The 24,831-nt window shown below is 48.5% G+C and overlaps 1 protein-coding gene across 2 annotated transcripts in view; it reads left to right on the forward strand.

Annotated features, from left to right (window-relative positions):
* Positions 1–1,651: 1,651 nt before the first annotated feature.
* RBPMS (RNA binding protein, mRNA processing factor) overlaps positions 1,652–24,831 on the forward strand; it is an 85,967-nt gene continuing 62,787 nt past the window's right edge. Inside the window, exon 1 of one of the 2 annotated variants that reach the window (XM_080987011.1) lies at positions 1,652–2,181. In XM_080987011.1, the coding sequence (XP_080843137.1) occupies positions 1,918–2,181 (264 nt within the window). In that variant the 5' untranslated portion in view covers positions 1,652–1,917. The remainder of the gene's footprint in view (positions 2,182–24,831) is intronic. The other variant, XM_080987010.1, reaches the window with a different exon arrangement.

Genomic DNA, 24,831 nt, shown 5'->3' on the forward strand with positions numbered 1-24,831 from the left:
CAACATCAGGGTCTTTTCCAGGGAGTCTTCTCTTCTCATGCGGTGGCCAAAGTATTGGAGCCTCAGCTTCACGATCTGTCCTTCCAGTGAGCACTCAGGGCTGATTTCCTTAAGAATGGATAGGTTTGATCTTCTTGCAGTCCATGAGACTCTCAAGAGTCTCCTCCAGCACCATAATTCAAAAGCATCGATTCTTCGGCGATAAGCCTTCTTTATGGTCCAGCTTTCACTTCCATACATCACTACTGGGAAAACCATAGCTTTTACTATATGTGGCTGGTAGCCATCAATAGCCTTTTTCTCCATGAATTCATGTAATACTCTTAAAAGTCATCCATCACTGCCTCCTGTGGGAGAAACTTCCATAATTTTAACGATGTGCTACGTTAAGTACTTTATTTTATCTGTCCCAAATCTTCCAAAATTCACCTTCCACAAGTTTCAGTGTTTTGAGAGAGGGTGAAAACCATTTTCTATCCACTTTCTCCCTCACATGCATGATTTTATAAACTTCTATCATGTCACCTCTCACTTGCTTTTTCTATAAACCAGGAAGTCCCAAAGGCTGCCGCCTTTTCTCATGGGGAGGGGGGTTTTGTTCCACCCCATCGATCATTTTGGCTTCCCTTTTCTGAACCTTTCCCAAGTGTAAGGTAAAGGTAAAGGGACCCCTGACCATTAGGTCCAGTCGTGACCGACTCTGGGGTTGCGGCGCTGATCGCGCTTTACTGGCCAAAGGAGCCGGCGTACAGCTTCCAGGTCATGTGGCCAGCATGACTAAGCTGCTTCTGGCGAACCAGAGCAGCGCACGGAAACGCCATTTACCTTCCCGCTGGAGCGGTACCTATTTATCTACTTGCCCTTTGACGTGCTTTCAAACTGCTAGGTTGGCAGGAGCAGGGACCAAGCAACGGGAGCTCACCTCATTGCGGGGATTCAAACTGCCGACCTTCTGATTAGCAAGTCCTAGGCTCTGTGGTTTAACCCACAGCACCACCCGCGTCCCTTTCCCAAGTGTACAAATACCTTTTTCGAGGTGAGGCAACCAGAACTGTAATCAGCACAGTGGTACCTCGGGTTACAGATGCTTCAGGTTACGTGATTTCGGGTTGCGCACTGCACCAAACCCAGAAGGACCGGAACAGGTTACTTCTGGGTTTTGGTGCTCACGCATGCGCAGAAACGCCAAACCACGACCCGCATGTGCGCAGACGCAGCGCTGAGGGTTGCGAACGTGCCTCCTGCACGGATCACAATCACAACTTGAGGTTCCACTGTATCCCAACTGTGGCCCCCTCAAACATTTTAGGGGGGTGGTTTGAAGGGATCTTGACCCCAAGGCGTTGGCTCCTTCCAACTGTCTGACTTCACCCCCAAAGGCGCAGGCTCTTCCATTGTCGCCAGAGACAAACGGACGCCAACCACCTGGTTTCGAGCCCCACTAGGGACGAAAGATTCCAGCGTGGCAGGGGGCTGGACTAGATGCCCCTCGTGGGTCCACGGCGAAGCAAGTTCAGCCCACGACCACTTGTCATTTGCCATTGGGTTTGGGAGTCATCACCCCGCCAAGCTCCTCCTTCCCCAAGCCTCGACGCCTTGCTTTCTGACCCGCCTCTCTTCACGTGCTGGGGCCGGAGGGTTGCTGAGGGGGCTGCCTCTCCTCTCCCTCGCGATTAGTCGACACCCCCCAACACCCCCCTCCTCCTCCTCCGCTCCCTCCCACGTAGTCCCAGGGAGTGGGCGCCAGGCGCGCGAGCCACCTTCCCCGCCAACCAGAGCCAGGCGCGCAGGCGAGGAGCTCGCGGTTCTTCCCCTCACGACTTCCTTCCACGGCAAAGAAGCCGCCGCCGCCGCCGCCTCTTTCCCGCCCCTCACGCGGCTCGCTCGGGGTCTCTCTCGCCGCCAGAGAAGCCCTGCATGCTGCTGAAGCAGCTGCCGCTGCTGGTGGCCAGGGCGAGAGCCCCGCTGCTTCTTCGCCTCGCCTCGGCGCGCTCGCCTGCCCGGCAGCAGCAGCAGCAGCACCTCAGCCCAGACGCGCCGCGGACGGGAGAGGCGAGGCAAGGAGGAGGAGGCGGCGGCGGCGGCGGGCCAGGGCGCTCCGGACCGGCGGAGGGAACCATGAACAGCGCCAAAGGCGAGCAAGAGCACAGCCCCGCCGAGCCGAACCTGCAGGAGGAAGAGGTACCTGCCGGAGGGGAGGCGGACGGGCCAAAGGCGCTGCCTCCCGGGCTTTCGCTTCGGAGCGCAGGGGCGGCGTGCGTCATGGGCTTGTCCGGGGAGCCCTGGAAAAAGTTTTGGGGGAAGGGGGGAGCGCTTCCAAGCAGGGCAGCCGCAGAGCTTTTCGGACACCCCCCATCCCTGCCACCCACCCACCAGCCCGTCCCTTAAAACGCGTTGACACCGAAGCCGTCCGCTCCGTCCGCTTTGGGGGCATGGAGAGGTTGCGCAACGCTTGGAAAACGAAAGGCGCGCCGAAGGTTCTCCGAAGCAACTAAGTTTGACCTTAGTTTGAACGGGGAAAGTGGGATGGTTGGTGGTGGGGAAACATGGGAGGCGAACACTGTGTTTTCTCCTTTACTCTCTTGTGGTCGTGCGCTTTCTCCCTGTAACCTAGTTGCCCCCCGACTCCCCACATTAAAAGCAGAGTACTCCTTTAAAAAAAAAAAAAAAGCAAGCCAGGCGCTCTGATTAATAGATAACGTATCGGGCGCATTCTTTCCCGATGAGTTAAGATGCAGAGAACTTGCACTTGGGCAAATCTTAATTCAGAGCCACCTTGGGGAAAGGTCGTGGTCAAAAAAAGCAAAGCGTGGCAAAACACGCAAATTAAGTTGGCGATGCGCTTTGGCAATATCGGTAAATGGTTGAACTCAATAATAAAGCAGTGCGAGTGATTTCCATCGTTAGAGATTGTTGTACAGTACTGTATTGTGTTGCCCATTTATGGTTCAACCCTATATGCTTACTCAGAAGCAAGCCCATACTGTTCAGTGGAAAACACTCCTAGGTAGGGTTGTATATCGTAATTTCCTTGAAATACTTGTGAGCTCTTGTAAGTTTGAGGTACTAAGCCATGCTTTATGTCTTAACCACCACATTCCACTTATAGACTGTCTACTCACTTTAAACCTCCCTGTGTGTGATTTGAATATTACAACCTTATAATAGATAGGTAGCCTGTGAATTTATAACGCCTACAGCATTTCTGTTCACAGTCTTTTTTGCAGGGTGATAAACAGTCAAAACTCAGTGTAGTAGGACCTTAGGCATTTTGTTGGAGGAAACTTTGCTTTTCCTTGAAGTAGACTAGTCCACAAAACCTTAGTGCCGGAATGATATTGTGAGTCTTTAAGGTGCCATAAGACTCTTCGGTGCTGTTGTTGTTTTGCTACACTGCTCTGAAATAAAGAAAGATGGTTACTCTTGAGCAGGGGTCACCAAACATTTTCATCAGGGGTCTACTCTCCTTCAAACCTTGTGGAGGGCCGGACTATATTTTTTTTCCGGGGGGGGGGGGGAATGAATTCCTATGCCCCACAAATAACCCAGAGATGCATTTTAAATAAAAGGACACATTCTACTAATGTAAAAACACGCTGATTCCTGGACCGTCCGTGGGCCAGATTTAGAAAGCGATTGGGCCAGATCCGGCCCCTGGGCCTTAGTTTGCCTACCCATGCTCTTGAGGCTAGGAACCTGTTTGGAAAAGAATTAAGGCAGTAAACTACCCAGATTAACACTTCAAGCCTATTATGAAGTGCTGCCGATTCACAGATCCTAGAAGGATGAATGGTGGTTGCATGGAACAAAACACATTTTCTTAAAAGAAAAACATTTCCTTGTGTCATGTATTCATTCTGCCTATCTGTGGGAATTACCGTATATTTATAGGAACACGAATATGTAGGTTTCTTCATCTATTACAATATATAGGCTTCTAAGCATCAGTTCAGTTTGTTATAACGTGATAACTTGCCCATATAGGCAAGAATGAAAATTCTAATGTTTGCATTGTTTTTCAGGTTGCCACCAAGTACTAACCAGATAGTGCTTGTGATCTGCAACATAAACCACTATGAAATATGTATATGTATGAACATTAATTACTATACTGATTAATTAATTTTAGGCATGGTTTGGACAAACTTTGAAAATTTTGTATTAGTAGAAGTTCTCTTTTGGGAACTCCTACAATGTGCTTAAACTCGGCATAAGCTTGCCTTGTATTGCAGCCGTGATGTTTGTTCATGGGGTTGGTGGTTGAGACTCTTCATTGCCTATCCCCTTAGTTGAAGGAATAATTTTTAATGATTTAATAATCTTGTTAGCGGCGAAATCTGGTGGTGGCTCGGAAAACATTTATGGTGCAACCTGTTGTCTTGTGATGATGTGCAACGAGGTATTGTAACAACGCATTCATACACGGCTTTGATGCTGTGTGTGTCCTTTTTGCTTCTGGTGTCAGCCTTGGGACGTCCTTGGCTCCTGAAGTCCCAATGGAGAGCATTTTCAGTGGGTTTGGGGGGAAAGAAGTTATTGGTGCTGCACTACCTAAGTATTTTCCTGGTCCCTGTCATTTCACCATTGGCAGCAAATAAGTAATGAATGGGAAGCTAAGGATGGAAGGAACATGGGAGTCCACAGTCACTTGTGTTGCATTCACCTACAACCTGTTTTTCATTTGTTTGGTGGTATTAGTTTTCTAAGGACCTTTTAATAGTATTGGGCTTGGGCAGAGGATTACATTAACTTCTGACCCTATTCCAACCTTACAGTTTATCGTTCCAAATATAAACGTGACTTAAATCTTGGCAACCTCACATCTCTTAGAGATCTGTGCTCCCATAGATAAACCATTTGGAGGTAGTGCTGACATCAGTGCCTCTTTACAGCAGAAGCCTCAAACAAAGAACAAGTCCCTGTCTCAAAGAGCTTTCAGCCTAAAGTTTGATGGCAACTGTGCAGCAGGTTAGCAGTGCTTCTGAAACAGATAACTGTTCAGTGTACTGTATCAGTTGTGGATTTTATACTTCTGTGTTTTAAATTCACTTGTACTTAACTTTGTATGTGGAGAAATAGCATTCTGATTTCAGACTGTGGTAAATGGGCAGTGTGGGAAAAGGAAGTCGGTGAAAGCGAAAATTGGACGTAGCGCTGGTGAAGGACCATATTTCCATTAATTATCTCATCCTTCACTTGTACACACCTGCTTGTTTCATTCATATGTTTGCATTCTTCCATTATCCCACTGTTTCTGCGCAATAAGGTGCACACATTTTATTGATATATATTTTATGCAGAGTTTAATTAGTTTATTTCCTTGGGCTAGGGAAATGTAAAAGTCTGTGAGGTGGATTGCTGCTTCCACTGAATACAGGGAATGGGAGGACCAAAGTACATGTTACATGGGAGGTCTGTGATTGGATATCCCAATATATTTTTCTTTACAGTGGTACCTTGGGTTACATACGCTTCAGGTTACATACGCTTCAGGTTACAGACTCCGCTAACCCAGAAATAGTACCTCAGGTTAAGAACTTTGCTTCAGGATGAGAACAGAAATCGTGCTCCGGCGGTGCGGCGGCAGCAGGCGGTCCCGTTAGCTAAAGTGGTGCTTCAGGTTAAGAACAGACCTCTGGAACAAATTAAGTACTTAACCCGAGGTACCACTGTACTTCGAAACTTCCAGGGTGCGTGTGTTCCTAGTGTGATCCGGGAAATGGTACATGTAGTATTTAACCCTTCCCGGGTATCATTTTGTCAATGTAAACCCCATCGCTCAAACTGTTAGCCAAATTGTGGGGGAAGACCTCTTGTCACTGCCCCCCCCATAGGGTAATAGCATCTCTGTGTGGTTAAATTGAAGGGTTAAACACACCTTCCCTAGTGGTTCCCAGCCTTTTGGGGGGGCTATGCCCCACCTAAGCATCTCTAAAATCCTGACCCCCCCCCGGTGACATATAATTCTTATTACTCAAAAAGTGAACTCCTATTCACATGGAGGAAGCCTAAAAGGCCATTAATTTGGTCTACACAAGCTTCCAAATCCCCCCCCCCAAATATATCAAATTGCACCCCTGTGGGGCATGTGCCCCACTTCGGGAACCATGGCTCTGGAGCTATTGCCCTGATCAAATGAAGAACCCTCCTTAATAAGGAGCGGCTGCTTTGAAGTAAATGAAAAGTATAGCAAATCTTCCTCATCTCTTCTACTTTGGCTCTGAGGTGCATTTTTTTTTTTTAAAACAAGGACAGCTCAGTAAGTTCATGGCTAAGATGTGAGTCCAGGTTTCCAACTCCAGATCCTACCTCTCTTTGCTGAGTCAAATGTCCCTCATAACCTTCAGCATCACTTAACAAACTGAGGAACCTTCAGGGCTGTGGTTGGTGTTATGCACTGAAGTTCTCACCCTGGGCCAGCAGAGGGATACTGTAGATAGTTTTCACTCAGGTCTGCATATGCAAATAAGGAATTGAAAGTGACGTTCAGTGATTGGATAGTTACAGAAAGTTGTTACTGTTGCCATGTAGTTGAGCTTTATATAAGCAGGTTGGCTGAACCACTTCAGCCCTGTTCTGGCCTGTGAATAAACAAGAGCTGTCTGAAGAATCGCTGTGTCGTCTGATATGTTCACCCGCAACTTAACAGTTGGCACCTGTCTTGTTCATGTCTTGCAGTTAGGCTGATAAACTGTGTGTAGAGTTGCCAGAACAGACGTGCAGTCAGAACAGGGCATGTTGAGGGGAGAATAGGGGATTGGCGCCATAAGAACCTTTCATCAAACATTACGATTTAAAATAGAGCAGAAGGCCGAGACCTGTAGTTATTCTAGCAGCTGAAAAAGAGACTAGTCATTTCTAATCACTGTTCTAAGAAAGGGAGAAATTGCCTGAAATGATGTTTTCTAACCACTGTGTAAGGGACGCGGGTGGCGCTGTGGGTTAAACCACAGAGCCTAGGACTTGCCAGTCAGAAGGTCGGTGGTTCGAATCCCCGCGACGGGGTGAGCTCCCGTTGCTTGGTCCCTGCTCCTGCCAACCTAGCAGTTTGAAAGCACATCAAAGTGCAAGTAGATAAATAGGTACCGTTCCGGCGGGAAGGTAAACGGCGTTTCCGTGCACTGCTCTGGCTCGCCAGAAGCGGCTTAGTCATTCTGGCCACATGACCCGGAAGCTATACGTCGCCTCCCTTGGCCAATAAAGCGAGATGAGCGCCGCAACCCCAGAGTCGGCCACGACTGGACCTAATGGTCAGGGGTCCCTTTACCTTTACCCTTTTAACCACTGTGTAGTATATAGTTGGTGCCTGAAACATCACTGTTAAGGACTGTTTCTCACGTCAGTGCAAACGGAACTCCCTTCTGATGGAAGGACCAGGTCTTGTTGTGATGATAGCTAGGTATGCTGAGTCAATACAATAGTAACTTACCACCTAATATGGTCTTTTTGTTTATTAAAAACGAGTTACCCTCTGAATTACTGGTATAAGTTTTTACTGCTCTGCGGTTGTCTGCCAGATGGTAAGGCTCTCTGCATGTTGTGTTGGTTGTTGCTGAATGTAGAGCAAAAATGACGGTGGTGTTCCCCTGAGCTGGGTGGCAAACATTCAAGTATATTCTTCAGGTATTGCTAATCTTCCGTATCTTTTCTTGGTGGCATATCAGTTTTTGTTATTTCCAAGTTCTGTTGCTGTTTGAAGTGACTTTACCTTTCTGAGTTGCTATTTAGAAAATTTTTGTGTGTCAGTGCCTGTGCTTAAGCCCCCCCTCCCCCCCAGATATCAGTCTCGGTGTGTCTGAAGTTGTGATTTTAGCAAGTGTAGATATGAGTGTCATAGGACAGATCTTTACTATACATTGTAAGCGCATCCAGCACACATTTTGTAACTTGTTAAGAGTGCTTAGAATTGTAGATCTGGGGGGGGGGGGAGACTACAGTTCCCAGGATTCTTGGGGGGGGAGTCATGTGCCTTAAATGTGCATTTGATGTGCTTTAAAAATATTGTGTGTTCATATTTCATCTTACTATTAATATTGTTTAATAAACAGTGGTAGTTTTCAGTATTTGATTTGGCTTTGAAAAACTCTGCTATGGAGCTAGTTTACACATAGGCGTGAGCAATCTAATTGAATCCAAATTGTGAATGCAGTGGTACCTTGGTACTCAAACAGCTTGGGTCCCGAACAAATCGAAGTGAGTGTTCCAGTTTGCGAACGTTTTTTGGAAGCTGAATGTCCGACTTGGCTTCCACGGCTTACGATTGAGTTCAGGAAGCTCCTGCAGCCAATCGGAAGCTGTGTTTTGGTTTCCGAATGGTTTCGGGAGTCGAATGGACTCCCAGAATGGATTATCGTAAATTCGAGAACCAAGGTACCACTGTAATGTATGATTACACAGTGCGGTAAGGAACCTAGCTATGGCGACCCATATGCATATCTTCTTGGCTGGATCAGAAAGCTTTGGCATGCAGTGGGTGCACATTTCAGACAGCTATTCTAGGTCAATGTAGGATTTGCATTCAGGACCTTCACATTCTCTGTAGGTCTTGCTGACTTTTTTTTTCAAAGTAGGCAATCCACTTTTTAAAAAAAGTCAACAAGACCTATAGAGTTCCAGATGTGGATTTCATAGCAAGCTAAAATGGTGATGATAATGCAATCATCCTATCTCTGCTGTGTTAATTAACACCTGTGCATGGGACGTGAAACCGTTGTCTTGAATCAAGCTTAAACAAAAAGAATCAAACCTCTTGATAAGTTCTGGATGATTTGTGTTTATCACCAATTAATGCTGTTGTGAAAGGTCACGGTATTTACCTTCTGTATTTACAGTATATTACATAGAATTATTGCAAGCTGTACTATTCACATTTCATTGCCATTTTACCTCCCTGTTTTTCTGTTTATACCTCTGTAATATATGCATGTATGTATACACTCTCTTCCCTGGGCCATAGGAGGATTCTCTTTCATGCATCGGATGAAATGAACTCTGTTCATGAAAGCTTGTTCTCAGACTCTTCCTCCCCTTTTAAATGCCTTTTTCTTCTTTTCAGCTCATTGCTCAACAACAGTATCTTCGTGAACATACATTTTCATATTTATTTAACTGCTGTAGTTATTAAAAAATATTTACAGTCTTCCATTCATCTATTCACATACCAGATGGGATACAAAACATAAAAAACACACAACAATAAAAACCCACCATTCAAAATACACAAAAGCAGTTAAAAGCAACAGATCAAGCTGAACAGCCATTAAAATGCCTGGGCAAATAATTGAGTTTAAACCTGGTGCTAGAATGATGTCAGCACTAATTGCACCTGTGAGTGAAGGGCATTCCACATTCCCGGTGCCACCACCAAAAAGGCTGTATTCCTCACCATGGGCTCACCCGCAGCAGTCAAATGCTGAGAAAAGCCTTTTAAGACATCACAGTTACAGGCAGCTTAGCATAAAGGAAAGGTGGTCCTTTGGGTATTTTCATCCCAAGCCTTTTCAGGCTTTAGATGCAGGTGCCAGCACTTTGAATTGGATTTGGAAGAGAATAGAATCCGTGGGATAAGATTCCACCCAGCTACACCATTTGAACAGTTCCAGGTAGTCTTTAGTGGCAGCCCCATGTACAGTGCATTGCAGCAATTCCCTTGGGAGGTTACTAGAATGTGGGTCACTGTGAACAAACTGTTCACTGTCAAGGAGCAACTGCAGCTGGCAAAGCAGCCAACTCTGGGGAAAAGCACTCTGTGCCACTGAGGCCACCTGTGTTAATGGTGACAATGCTGGATCCAGGAGTACCTGCACACGGTGTACCTTTTCCTTTAAGGTGAGTACAACCCTATCTGGAAAAAGCTGCCTGCCTGATTCCACAGACATGAGAACCACTTATTCCTTCTCATGATTCATCGTCAGTTTATTGGCTTTCATCCAGCCCATCACCAAATACAAGCCCTAGTTCAGAAACCACATAGCTTCACTTGACTAAGCTGACAGATGAAAATAGAATTAGGTTCCATCTGCATCATTAGTGGTCTTGTTCAAGGCTCCAGAAGCCTTGCTTCTGGCAAGGGACACTTTCCCCCCCTTTCCTGCTCTCCTGAAATCTTCCACAACTGTGCTGCTTGGTGCTAAATAGCTCAGGATTGGTGCTGGCTCACAGCCCCTGAATCCAAATGCTTTATTTTTGAACAGTAGGGCAGGACTTCCCAAACTGTAGTCTTAAGGATCATAGCTTCACACAGGTGGGTTGCAGCATGTCTGTGAAGAACACTTACCATTTGACTTCTGTGGATTTCAAACTTCAGTACAATAAAATACATACAATGTAAGAAATCAAGGAAGCAATAAAAATGCGATTGAAAGTCACACAGCCTCTAGCACAGCACATTACAATTGCTGCAGCAGGCTCAAGAATCATTAAGAGGTCTGCTAAGACCATCAGCAATTTTCAGTAGCAGGAGAAGTATAGTATGGGGAAGAGAGGAGGTTTTTTTTATCTTGGTGCACACCTGTCAGGGGTTCAGGAGCAGAGGCAAGGGCAAGGGAGGAAACAGAGAGCGAGGGGGAGGAGGCAGAAGAAAAGATGAGTGATGACGACGACCCGAGATCTCCGAGTCTTTCCAGTGAATCAGAAGATTCACAGAAAGGAGCACCAGTGGCCAGGGCAAGGGGGGAGCCTAGGGGGACACCCCAGGAAGATAGAGCCAGAGGGGACTCAGAGGGGAGCAGTTGGAAATCGGGACCAGCGTCACCGCCAGAGAGCAGGGAAGAGGAAGGGCGCCAGGGATCAAGCGCTGGCAGCTCACAACAGGGGGGAGGGCACGAGTCAGGAGTGGCCACACCTCCATCGGGGAGCGAAGAAACGGTCAGACGGAAGGTGGAAGGTTGGGCGCGCGCGCCAAGTTCAAATGCACAGGAAGGTGGCGCAGTAGGCAGCCCGGAAAGGGAGCCAGGTCCTAAAGCCCGCCGAAAGGAGGGAGAAGAGTCAGGGGGGTCAGCGTCAGCGTCAGAGGAATCCCGGAAGGAAGAGACCCCGGGGGGCAGAGGGACCCAGAGAAGAACAGTCAGGCGGAAAAGGTGGAGCAAGGCTAGGATATTAAGTTGGTGTACAAGGGGCGGAGACTCAGATGGAGCTTCGCCGATCTAACCATTAGACGTAGGGTTGCACGCAGCAGCTTGAGAATGGAAACTGTAACTCAATAAAGACTTTTATTTAATGATCGCTGGCTAGCGTGATCCTCTGTGAGCTAGGATCTGGAAGCAACTCTGACAGTAAGCTCCATCCCTTAAATTGTGGGCATCTACAGCCTCGCGGAGAGGAGAGAAAGCGGGTGCCTACTAGCGAGCTCACGAACGGCAGACAACATGACGGCCGAACAGCAGATAGTGGAACTCAGAGAAGCAGTGTCGCGCCTGAATGCCGAGGCTCTTGCATCCAGGAAGAGAGAGGAGGACGCAGCTGCCGCCTACAGGGATCTCCAGGTCAGGTTGGAAGTGCTTACGAAGCAAGGGCAACTGACACCCAAACCGGAGGGGATTGGGTTGGGGAGACGAACAGGCGGTTTGGTCTCTCACTTCGATGGGAATTTGCAACAGTACCCCAACTTTAGAGCAGATGTAATGTGTGCACTGCAACTGCTGAACAAAGACTTTAGAGATGAGCAAGAGAAGGTGGGATTCATCATGTCCCATTTGCATGGAGATGCTAAAGCATGGCTGCGCAATTTGTGGAGAGATAAGGATCCGGCGCTCCAAAATGCGGATGCCTTTATTAAAGCGATGGATGGGTGCTTTTTGTCAAGCATTGACGTGGATCTTGCTCGGCAGCAGATACATGGACTGAAGCAAGGGAGGGCCAGCGTAAGGCAGTACCATGCCCGCTTTTTCGCTTTGGTCAGTGCTCTGGAATGGGACAGAGATTCGGCTCCTGTAAGAGACCTGTTTTGGGAGGGATTGCACGGCTCGGTTAAAGATGAAATTGCGAGGGGGGAGAGACCCCGGACCACGCAGGAGATCGTTCAGAGGGCGCTGGCGGTGGGGGTGCGGCTGGAAGGACGTCCGTGGAGCAGTGGCGAAGGGCGTGGAGGGCGCGAACCAGCCAGGGGCTCCTCCTTCCTTCCCAGAGAAGCAGCGCGTGCGCAATCCACGCCTCCGCCAGGAGGAGGAGCGGAACCTATGGAGGTTGGAGGTGCAAGGGCTCAGTCAGCAGCCAGAGCCCTAGCACCGGCAGCAGTGAAAGCGAAGCCTCCTAGAGGGAACAGGAAGTGTTACATCTGCGATGATCCACAGCATATGGCGAAAGAGTGTCCCCAGAGGCTCCACAAGCACACTGCAGCCTCAGCAATGGTAACTGCAGCAACGCAGCAAGGACAACCACAGCAGGGAAACGACGGAGTCTGGTTGGAGGAAGAGGCACTGGGGCCCAGCCAGACGTGTCAGTGAAGCAGTCCCCAGAGATTTTACAGCCCATGGACCCCCTCCCGCCCAAACCGGTAGTGAGGCTCACCGCGTCGCTCCAGCTGCCCAATGGAATCACCATGGACGTGCCAATCACCATTGACTCCGGAAGCAATGCGGACTTTATAGGGCAGGACTTTGTCGACCGGCACGCTATACAGTTGCTGCCTGCCACGCTGCCCCTGCAGGTTGTCACGGTGGATGGCAGGGAGCTGCTAGGGGGGCAAGTGGTGAAGCAGACGCCACCAATGGTGATGCGACTTGGGAATCACAGGGAAATCATCAGCTTCAATGTCACTCAACTATCGGACACGCCCATTGTATTGGGCATGAGTTGGCTGGACAAGCACAGCCCGACGCTGGCTTGGTACCAGAGGCAGCTGACCTTCGGCTCTTCCTTTTGCGCTGAACACTGCATCGTGCCCAGGCAGGAAGGAGGGGAAGAGGAGTCACAGCTGCAGCTAGGCACGCTGCAAGCGGTTCCCCACAAGTACGCGGAATTTTTGGAGGTTTTCTGCGAGAAGGAGGCAGACAGGCTACCCCCCCACAGACCATATGACTGCAAAATTGACCTGCTGCCGGGGGCGGCGCTGCCCAAAGGGAAGCTGTATTCCATGTCTGAGGACGAACTGCAGGAACTCAAAGAGTTCATAGATCATAATTTGGAGCGCGGTTTCATCCGAGAGTCCAAGGCAGCGGGGGGCAGTCCGGTATTCTTTGTTAAGAAGCGGGACACGCCCCAAAAAAGACTTGTAGTGGACTTTCGCATCTTGAACAGTGTGACCAAGCCATCGGACTTCCCCATGCCCCGAATCGACGACCTCCTCGCAAAGGTACGGAAGGGCAGAGTGTTCACCAAGTTGGACCTGCGAGGGGCATACAACCTCATTCGCATGCGGGAAGGAGATGAGTGGAAGACAGCCATGTTCACGCCCCTGGGCACCTACAAATATAGAGTTATGCCTTTTGGATTGCAAAATGGCTCCCACGTTTTTCAAGCTTTCATGCATCACGTGTTGGCGGGGCTCCTCTACAAGACGTGCGTCTGTTTCTTGGATGACATCCTGATCTTTTCGGAATCGCAGCAGGAGCATGACAGACACGTCAAGGAAGTGCTGAGCAGGCTACAGCAACATAGGCTTTACGCCAAGCTGGAGAAGTGCCAATTCGACGTGACGGAGGTGGATTTCCTGGGCTACAAGTTGTCTGATAAAGGGCTCGCCATGGACAGCGCCAAGGTCCGAGCAGTGTTGGATTGGAAAAGCCCACGCAACCGGAAGGAGGTCCAACGGTTTGTCGGCTTCGCGAACTTCTATCGCAAGTTTATCAAAGGCTTTGCGATGCAGACAGCGGCCATCACGGACACGCTCAGCTCCAAGAAAAAGAAGTTCATCTGGACAGAGCAGGCGGAGCAGTCCTTTCAGGCACTCAAGCGTCTCTTCGCATCGGAAGAGCAGCTGCTTCATGTCAACCCCAGCAGGCCGATGAGGGTGGAGACAGACGCTTCGGACAGAGCCGTGGGAGCAGTCCTGCTGCAGAAAGACCCGCAGGGGGTTTGGAGGCCGGGAGCGTTTTATTCAAGGAAGCTCAGCAAGTCCGAACAGAACTACACCATCTGGGACAGGGAGTTGCTGGCCATTCATGCAGCGTTCAAAGCGTGGAGGCACTTCCTGATCGGCGCCAAGCACACGGTGCAGGTCTGCACGGACCACAAGAATCTAGAGCACTGGCGCACGGCACAGTTCCTGAACCAGAGGCAGATACGTTGGGCTGAGTTCTTTGCGAATTTCGACTTCCGAATAGAATATGTCCCGGGGGACACCAACATCATGGCGGATGCTCTCTCCCGTAAGCCACAGTATCTGGAGGAGGCAACGCCAGCGGCCGCCATGCACATCTTCGCACCGACAGTGTGGGCGTGCGCAGCGGCAACAGTTGACCTGGATGCGGTGCGACGAGCGTTGCAGGATGACTCCTTCGCGCAAGCAAAGATGGCAGAGGTGCACAGGGGCACGGCAGCGACCGACGAGTTCCAGCTGCGAGATGGTTTGCTCATCCGTAAAGGGGCCATCTACGTGCCGGGAGACGAACTTCGCGCCAAGGTACTGCAGCAGCTGCACGACGCGCCCACTGCCGGGCACTTTGGCAAGGAGAAGACGGTGGAATTAGTAGCCAGAGACTTCTGGTGGCCCGGAATGAGAGGGGAGGTCGCGGACTACGTGGCGAGGTGTGACACCTGCCAGAGGGCCAAACCAGTGCACAGACCGCCGGCCGGACTGCTGGAACCGCTGCAAACTCCGTTCGAACCATGGGAGAGAGTGGCCCTGGACTTTGTCACGGATCTGCCCAGCTCGAGGGGCAAGACGGCTGTGCTGGTGGTGGTGGACTTGTTCTCCAAGATGGCACATTTCATTCCGTGTGCGAAGGTGGCCACGGCGGAACAAACCGCCAAACTGTTCATAGACCACGTGTTCAAGGTTCACGGTCTGCCGCGGTCTATTCTGTCCGACCGAGGGCGACAGTTCATCTCGAACTTCTGGCAGAGGCTGATGGGCTTCCTGAACGTCAAGATCAACCTGGCGTCGGCTAGACACCCGCAGACCAACGGGCAAGCGGAGCGGGTCAATGCCATCATGCAGCAGTACCTGAGATGTTATGCGAATCAACAGCCTGCGACGTGGGTGGATTACCTGCCTCTCGCCGAGTTCGCCTACAACAACACGAAGCACGTGTCCACGGGGGTCACGCCGTTCTTCGCCAACAACGGGAGGCACCCCAGAACCTTCCCGGGACTGGAAAGAATGGGGGAGGGGGAGCCGCAGACAGCAGATGCGTTCGCGTCGGAGTTGCAGGAGGTCCACGATCAGCTGCGGCGGCACCTGGAGCTGGCTAAACACGCATACAAGGTACAAGCGGACAAACACAGAAGGGTTGGCGAAGAGATCCATGTGGGAGACTGGGTCTGGTTAGCAGCCCACGCAGTGCCGGCCAGGTCGTTGGCAAAGAAGAAACTAGGGCATAAACAACTGGGGCCCTACCAAGTCGAAGAACAGGTCAACCCGGTGGCTTTCAGGCTGGCTCTTCCGGAGGGTTCCAGAATGCATCCGGTGTTCCACAGATCGGTGCTCACTCCCTACAAGGCACCTCACAGGTTTCAGGAACCAGGAACGGCACCGGGTCCGCTCCGAGAGAGAACCGGGCAAGGGGGAGTGGCACAGGAGGAGCGCATCAACGAAGTCACGGAGATTTTGGACTCCAGATGGGGGGAAGAGGGGGTAGAATACCTTCTCGCCAAGGAGGGCACCCCGGCCAGTGCCAACAGCTGGGTGCCGGGCTACGCTTTAGACGAACCTCTGCTCAAAGAAGAGTTTCATGCCCTCTTCCCACATAGGCCAATGCCAGCAGACTTTTTCGACGACTGGCTTTTCACGCCCACGCTTTCGGCCAGCACGTTCCGGGGGTTCGACTCGGACGAGGAACCGACACGAGACGCCCGTTCCCCGGAGGGGTCACCCTCGGGATCTGCTTCAGAACCCTCGTATTGGTGGGATGATCGACCAGAGGAGCAGTTCCGCAGAAGGTGGCTGGAGGGTCCAGGACGAGCAACGTCTCCAGAAGGCAACGAGGGAGAGACGGACATGGACGTTTTCGGGGACGACCCGGGTTTCGAGCACGGCGGCACAGAGATGGAAGCGGAGGTGACCGTCGTCAACGAGAGCAGGGAGGAAGAACCGGAAGACTTCGGATGGCGGCCCGCCACGGGAAGCGAACTGTATCCGACATTCGTCCCCCTGACACAGCAGCACCCAGATCCCGCACCGGAAGGAGGGGAGGGGGGAAGAGGGGGCTTCGAGGGGGGGATGGATGTCAGGGGTTCAGGAGCAGAGGCAAGGGCAAGGGAGGAAACAGAGAGCGAGGGGGAGGAGGCAGAAGAAAAGATGAGTGATGACGACGACCCGAGATCTCCGAGTCTTTCCAGTGAATCAGAAGATTCACAGAAAGGAGCACCAGTGGCCAGGGCAAGGGGGGAGCCTAGGGGGACACCCCAGGAAGATAGAGCCAGAGGGGACTCAGAGGGGAGCAGTTGGAAATCGGGACCAGCGTCACCGCCAGAGAGCAGGGAAGAGGAAGGGCGCCAGGGATCAAGTGCTGGCAGCTCACAACAGGGGGGAGGGCACGAGTCAGGAGTGGCCACACCTCCATCGGGGAGCGAAGAAACGGTCAGACGGAAGGTGGAAGGTTGGGCGCGCGCGCCAAGTTCAAATGCACAGGAAGGTGGCGCAGTAGGCAGCCCGGAAAGGGAGCCAGGTCCTAAAGCCCGCCGAAAGGAGGGAGAAGAGTCAGGGGGGTCAGCGTCAGCGTCAGAGGAATCCCGGAAGGAAGAGACCCCGGGGGGCAGAGGGACCCAGAGAAGAACAGTCAGGCGGAAAAGGTGGAGCAAGGCTAGGATATTAAGTTGGTGTACAAGGGGCGGAGACTCAGATGGAGCTTCGCCGATCTAACCATTAGACGTAGGGTTGCACGCAGCAGCTTGAGAATGGAAACTGTAACTCAATAAAGACTTTTATTTAATGATCGCTGGCTAGCGTGATCCTCTGTGAGCTAGGATCTGGAAACAACTCTGACAACACCATTCCCCTGACTCTTAATGCTCAACTTCTAGGATACTGTTATAGCAGGGGCAGGGGGCCTTTTTGACTCCATAGGCCAAATTCTTATCAGGGTCTCCTTGTGGGCCAAATTTGACAGGTGTGTGTGGAGAAGGACGATCCTTCTTAGTGTTGGGTTTGGTTGTGTGAGAGAACTCTCACATTCACCTGGATCAAGCAAATTCACTTTCTCTTCACATCAGCTGAGGCCCTGTGTACCTGAAGGAGTGTCTCCACCCACATTGTTCAGCCCAGACACGGAGGTCCAGTTCCTTCTGGCAGTTTGCTCACTGTGAGAAATAAAGTTACAGAGAACCAGGAAAAGGGCCTTCTTGGTAGTTGTGCCCGCCCTGCGGAACACATTCCCCTCAAATGCCATCATTCCCTATAACAGTGCCTATCAACTTGGAAACAAAATGGAACATCTCCGAAACCAGGTAATGGTTTCTACTCCATTGATATTTTAAATAAAAATCCCCAGTCATCTCAGAATCTTACCTGCTCTGGCTTTGGGACATTGAAATGAGATGTTAAAATTCATCAGAATGGCTGCTGGGTTTGAGAGTTGAGAGTCTAAGAATTTATAAAATAATAATATTAATAATAATAATAGTATGCAAAGCAGGGGGATGGGTTGAGTTATGTTCTGTTGCAGGGGCTGTTACAAAGATGAAGGGAGCAGGCAACATTATATCAACGTACTGGTCATCTGTTTAACTGAGGTATATGTTTGTGTTTGTTGCCTGTACAATTTTGAAACTATTTATGTATATAAATCAGTTCATTTCTTCAATGGTGGTTATGCGTAAACATGACCTGCATGATTCCTGTATTCTCGAAGCTGAGAAATTATGTATGGAAATTCATCCATCTGAGTTTGAACACTAAAAGCAACAACAACCTCTTATAACTACAGCACAGGCCTGTAAAATTGCTGCAGGCCTCTGGCAAGTTACAAGCCTCTCTGAATGGGAGAAAGTTTGATGTCAGACAAGTATCAGTCCTCCGTACCCTTCAATTAGCATGTCAAAAATTGCCAACATAGATCGGGCGTGGGCAATTTGGGGAAGTGTTTTCTTTTTTTCAAAGCCTAGAAATATTGTATGCTTCTTCTTTTTTTGCAGTGTTGCACCAATCTGAAATATGTTCCAGATAAGGATTATAGGGCACAAGGATAGTAAAAGGAGGGAAAATTGCATTCCTTTTCCACTAGACTTAATTGTTCATTTAAACCATGGTTGTTGGCATTGTGGATTTTACTGTTCCGCCCCCCCTGCAGTAGCACTTCTGGAAGTCAGTAGTGTTATTATTTTTTGTAGGACCTTTGGCTGCGATAAATATTGGTTGAGTCCACTTTTTGGTAAGGGAAATAGCATGGAGTTAAGACTTTCAGACCCAAAATGCTTCACTTTAGTGATGTTTTCATAATTCTGTATGTGTCTGTTGGGAAGCAAGCCCCACTGAGTTCAGTGGACTTTTACTTCCGAGGAAGTCACAATATGACAAACTACAGAATGGCTTGTCTGAGCTGTGCAGTGAGCAGGAGAGAGGCATTTTCATGATGGCACCATGGTTAAGATAGGCGGCTGTGACATGTGAATGAGGCCGCTTCATATGTACATTTGAATTGACTATGAGGGGTGTCATTGTACCTCCACGTAAAGTGAAGTGGCTGCCTTGGGTTTCAGGTCTTGGATACTCTTACAGAAGACAGGGTGGAAAATTGACGCACCTGTCTTGTGAGATATGCTCCTCAAGGCGCATTGAAATGAATGGGAGCAGCTCAAAATCTAGCAAGAATGCTATTAGCTGCAAGATATAGCTTGGTGTGTATGTGCAGTGCTGAAAGCTCCAACTTAAAAAGACCCAACAGACTGCTTTATTTTTTATTACATAATAGAGCTATAATTTTAAAATATGGTTCTTAATGACTTTTTGGTTTTGGCAGAGCTACAGATCTGACTGTTCAAAGCTAGGAAGTAATAGAAGCATGTCAGTGACTTAAAACTCCGTAATAATCTTCCACTTGTGGAACCAATAAATCATAAAGAAACATGTGCTTTATTGCAATGGTAATGTGACTGGATTTTTAATGACAGATCTAGGGTTGCCATGCGCCTGGAATTTCCTGGACATAGCTGGGATTTGGCCATAAGAAACAATGTCTGAATTTTCACTTTTTGAAATATGGCAACCCTAGACAAATTGGTGAATTCTAGGTCTTGAAGAGATAATTTCTGTGTAGTTGGGAAACTGTATGCTTTCATTTTTGTGGAACTCTATACCAAGCTAACTCTTGGGAAAAACATATTTATTATGTTTGTAATTATTTTAATGCCTTAAAATTACCTTGATGGGCCATGCATTTTACATTTAAACCTTACGGGGTTCTATGGAAACACGATTCCACATGTGTGCTTTTCTTCTGCATCCATGTTCCAAAGAGTTGATGCTTTTCTTGTCAAACCTGTAGATGGAAGGAGTTCATATAATGGAAGGCCCATATAATGGAAGGTCTGATGAGCATTTACTGTTCCCAACCCAAATCCTGCGGAAAGCCATCTAATTCAGATTTTATTTTTATCCTGACTTGTTTTTAAGAGGTGATTTAATTATTGTTTGATTTTATATCAATGTTTATATTTGATGTTAGCCGCCCTGAGACCGGTCTCGGCCGGGGAGGGCAGAATACAAATAAAAATTTAAAATAAAAAAAGTTCATTATTCAGTTCATTAAAAAAATGAACTGGCTTGGTTGGTAGTAATCTGGGCTCTAGATGGCATTAGATTACTTCTGTAGTTGGTATGTATTGCCGTTGAATGATAGGCTAATGCTGCAGGTTAACAAAATTCCAGAGATAAGACGTAAGCTTCCCCTCTGAACCCAAAGAAATCTGAAAGTTTGCTTTGCACTTGCCATGTGTATTGAAGCTGTCATTTACTTTGGATGGTTGTAGAGGAAACAGACATTGGCCAGGAATTCCAAATCAGAAACATTTAATGGTTTACACAGGGCAGCGGCGTAGCGTGAGTTGTCAGCACCCGGGGCAAGGCAAGTAATTTGCGCCCCCTAACCCGGGGCAAGGCAAGTAATTTGCGCCCCCCCCAACCCCTAACCTGCCGATCTGAGTCGAGTTGCTGCTGGCGCTGCCGCCCAAACCACGCCGCTTGCCCGGAGGAGGAGGGGGGCAGAGAGGCGAGGAAAATGCAACATGGCCCAGCAGCTGCAGCAGCAGCAGCGGAGGCGGGGCTGTGAGGAGGGGCTGCCTGGCACGTCCTCCGCGGCCCTGACACGCGGGGCTGAGAGCCGTTGCCTGCCGGACGCCTTCAGCCCGGGCGCGCGCACAGCTCGTCGGTTCCACGAGACATGGGGCTCTGCTACAGCCTGCGCCCGAGGCTCTTCGGCGACTCCGGAGGCAGCGAGCGCGCCCCCCCAGATGTTGCGCCCGGTGCGGCCGGCCCCCCTGGCACCCCCCACGCTACGCCACTGACACAGGGTGACATTTTCAAGCTGCAGAACAGCATATAATAATAATAATAATAATAATAATAATAATAATAAGAAGAAGAAGAAGAAGAAGAAGAAGAAGAAGAAGAAGTTATTTATACCCCACCCATCTGGCTGGGTTTCCCCAGCCACTCTGGGCGGCTTCCAACAAAATATTAAAATACAATAGTCTATTAAACATTAAAAGCTTCCCTCAACAGGGCTGCCTGCAGATGTCTTCACATAGTGCTTTAGCAAGGACTTGTATCCTTTTTTGCCACGCAATAGTATTCAGAGTTACAAAACAGAGTAAAAGAAAACTTCATTGTTGAAATAATCTAATCTAAATCAGTTTCATTCTACCCAGTCTCTTTGGTAGACAAAAACCAGTTAAAAGATCCATAACTGTTAAGTTGTGGGTGAACATATCAGACGACACAGTGATTCTCCAAACAGCTCTTGTTTATTCACAGGTCAGAACAGAACTGAACTGAAGGGTTCAGCCAGCCTGCTTATATAGAGCTCCAGTACAACGTAACTGTAACAACTTTCTGTAACTATCCAATCACTGAATGTCATTTTCGATCCCTTATTAGCATATGTGGACCTGAACTATCTACAGTATCCCCCTGCTGTCCCAAGGTGAGAACTTCAGTACATAACAATAACTACTGCAGTGATAGTGCTGTATATGAAATAGACTCCGACAGGATGTTCCTAATGGAAGGTGACCAGTAGGAGATCTGTCAGACCTCCTCATCCTTTTTCTGCTCTAAAATGAGGTTGTTTCACCATTGAGCATTTAACTTTTGGGTTAGTGATAGATATAAATATGTTATGATGCTGTATAAAATGAGTATAATCTCTGTATTGGAGAAAGAGGAGCTGAGCCTAAATGAACTGTAGCTTGCCTCTTAAGAGTGTCTGGTGAGATATGACTGAGGTGAGATTTGAACTGGAGGATTTCTGGCTCACACCCTTTGGCTGCAATCCCACACTTTCCTGTGAGTAAGTCCCATACACATCAGCGGGGCAATGAACTCAACAGAGTTTACTTCTGAGCAGATATGTATAGGATTTTATCCCACGTCGCTCCACCACCATGAATAAAATATAGGTGGCTGTGAGTTCTCGTAAGTGGAAGTTCATTCGCTCCGTGTATTTTAATTTTTAAAATAAAAGCATCTAGGAAAAGTATTTGTAACATAAGTTTATCTCTTGTTTATAAAGTAAATTTATCACTTGAAACAGCTCCAAGTTTCCAAAGGCTTGTCGTACGTTCTAAGAAGGTATGCTAATCCACAGCAAAAACAAGAGGGAAAACATGTAGGGGGAAGTTCAGAAGATGGGAGATTAACCCCCCCCCCCAATGTCTTGAAGCTGTTTAGAGTGAACAGAAAAACAGAAAGTGAACAGAAAAAAATTCTAGAAATTCTGAAAATATTCTGGAGAAGCAACTGCAAAACTCAGAGTGCAGCAGGCAAAAACCCTTGCCTCCTTCATTGCTTTTTGGATATTTCCTGTCTTGATTTGTTCTTAATATAGCCCCTGTGCAATCCTGTGCACACTTGAGCACAGAGGTGCTTATTTCTGGATAGACATGTGTCTTGGTTTCTGGCTGTTGTTAATGCAGCCATTCAAGACTTTACTGCTAGACCAGAACTGGAAAAACCCAAGATTATCATCCTGGGATTTAGCTCCTGACATGCAATGCCCTTCCAGCGCCTTTCTTTTGGCTTAAATGATCATAGATAATTAGGATGGCAGGTGGAGAAGGCTATAAACCCATACCACATTGGAAAGTGGCCCCATTGAACTCCTTGGGGCTGACTGACTGTTAAGTAGACATGCATAAAGGTAAAGGGACCCCTGACCATTAGGTCCAGTCGTGGCCGACTCTGGGGTTGCTGCACTCATCCCGCTTTATTGGCCAAGGGAACCGGCGTACAGCTTCCGGGTTATGTGGCCAGGATGACTAAGCGCTTCTGGCAAATCAGAGCAGTGCACGGAAACGCCGTTTACCTTCCTGTCGGAGTGGTCCCTATTTATCTACTTGCACTTTGACATGCTTTCAAACTGCTAGGTTGGCAGGAGCAGGGACCAAGCAACAGGAGCTCACCCTGTCACGGGGATTTGAACCGCCGACCTTCTGATCGGCAAGTCCTAGGCTCTGTGGTTTAACCCACAGCGCCACCCGCGTCCCTTAGACATGCATAGAACTGTGCTATTAATCTACCACTTTCTCCCCCACCCCTCGGTTTGTGGATAAATCCTGGAAATAGAATGGGGGCTAGTTAAATTTGTAGAGGGGCATGTGCATGTAATGAAAAAGAGACTTAAATGTAGCCTGAAATCTGGCCCCTTGTGGTAGCATTTCAGTTGTCTCATGATGACTTCTTAAAAATCTTCCAAGACTGTGGAGGTTTCCCCCCCTTTTTTCTGGTACCCGTCTGTCTTGAGAGACAATGGAGTGTTACTGACTGGCTAAACCAGGTGAGGGTAGTCAATGGGTCTCAGCCCCTCGATGAGTTAGGGACTTCCCCTGTGTGTGTGAAGACAGTCTCCAGTGGATTGAGGGGACAAGACAAATAGTGGGTCAGATGGTCAAGAAGACAGTTTCAGCATGTGCTGTAGAGGGATCCAATAATTACTAAACATACAATTAAGAAAAATGTATTTTAAAGCTCATACCAATAAAATAGTTCCGTAAAACTCAACTTCAGAGCAGCCTAATCATATCAATACATGTCAGAATATCCATATCATTAAAAAAAAAAGGATGCCTCCTTTGAATTCTATAAATTGAAATTAATACATTGGAAATGGAAACTGATTTTTAACCTTCTTTTCCTGTCCCTTTCCCGGTCCTTGAATAAGCTAAGAATACATTTCCCCGCTCACCCACCCCCTTTAAATTTTTCCAAACCCTACAAAGGCAGGAACTGGGAATAATTGTTTTTAAAACTTGGATGATTGTTTGGGTACCAGACATCTGTAGCCTTGGTGACTATATGGTAGAGACCCAGAAACGAGGCTTGTGATGATGACATTATGTTGGAGGGCCTTTTAAGGTCCTTGGCTGAAAGTTTTTGTTTGCTTCAAGTGGGCTTGTGGGATTCCAGCAACCATAAACAGAGCCTGATAATCTAAACCAAGAATGGGGGGGGGGGGGAGGTACAAGCCCTCCATTAATGGAGTTCGTTTTTATGTGGACTTGTTCCAAGAGAGACGGAATGTACCCTACTTGAAAAAAGCAGTGACACACAGAGAGCTATTTGCCTCTGCTGTTTTGGTATGTTGTATGTTGTTTAGCTGTTGTGGTAAAATTGCATTTTCCTCAGGGAGAAGGAAGACTGCAGTCTTAAATTATTGCAAACCCATGTTGCTTGCCAACATTTCCTTTTAAAATTTTGGAGACTTTTATCTTTCACTCGCTTCAACCCCAAGCATACGTTTTCTGTCATGTTCTTGACATAATACTTCCTCCTACTTGTGTTTATAAGTTTGTTTTAGTGGCGTATCTACAGGACCGCTGTTTGTGCGTCCCAGGTGGTTACTGCCTTTGCAATGCTTGCTTGGAAAGCTCTGGTGCCAGGTAAGGAAGAAAAAAAAATGGGAGAGGAGAGGTAAAGGTGATGTAGGATGAGTGAAAGAAAACATAGTTAGGCGTGGTTTCATTTGAAGATAAGAACTTGTATCATTCACTTTAGAGGAAATAAACCAGGTACAGTTAATATTGATGAAGTGACAAGCCAAGTACCGTATTTTTCGCTCCATGACACACTTTTTTCCTTCTAAAAAGTAAGGGGAAATATGAGTGCGTCTTACGGAGCGAATGGCACTGCGCAGAGAGGGAGAACTGTGCAGCGCCCCTTCAGCGACGCACCTGTCCTGCGAAGCCGGAGGAGGAACAGAGGGGACTCCTTCTGTTCCTCCTCCCGCTTCGCAGCGATGTGCCTGTCCTGTGAAGGAGAGGCGCTGCGCAGAGAGGGAGAACTGCGCGGCGCCCCTTCAGCGGTGCGCCTGTCCTGGCTTCTCCCTTAGCCGTGCGCAGCCTCTTCCGGGCAGGGCGAGCCTTCATCCCGCTGCCTTGAAGAGGCTTGGCGCAGTTATCCCAGAAGCCAGAACAGCCACACGGTATCCCAGAAGCCAGATCCCTCTTGCTGTTCTGGCTTCTGGGATTCAAAATAATTTTTTCTTGTTTTCCTCCTCCCAAAACTAGGTGCACCTTATGGTC

Source organism: Podarcis pityusensis (genome assembly GCF_964106645.2).
Source record: "Podarcis pityusensis genome assembly, chromosome: 17".
Classification (NCBI taxonomy): Eukaryota; Metazoa; Chordata; class Lepidosauria; order Squamata; family Lacertidae; genus Podarcis; species Podarcis pityusensis.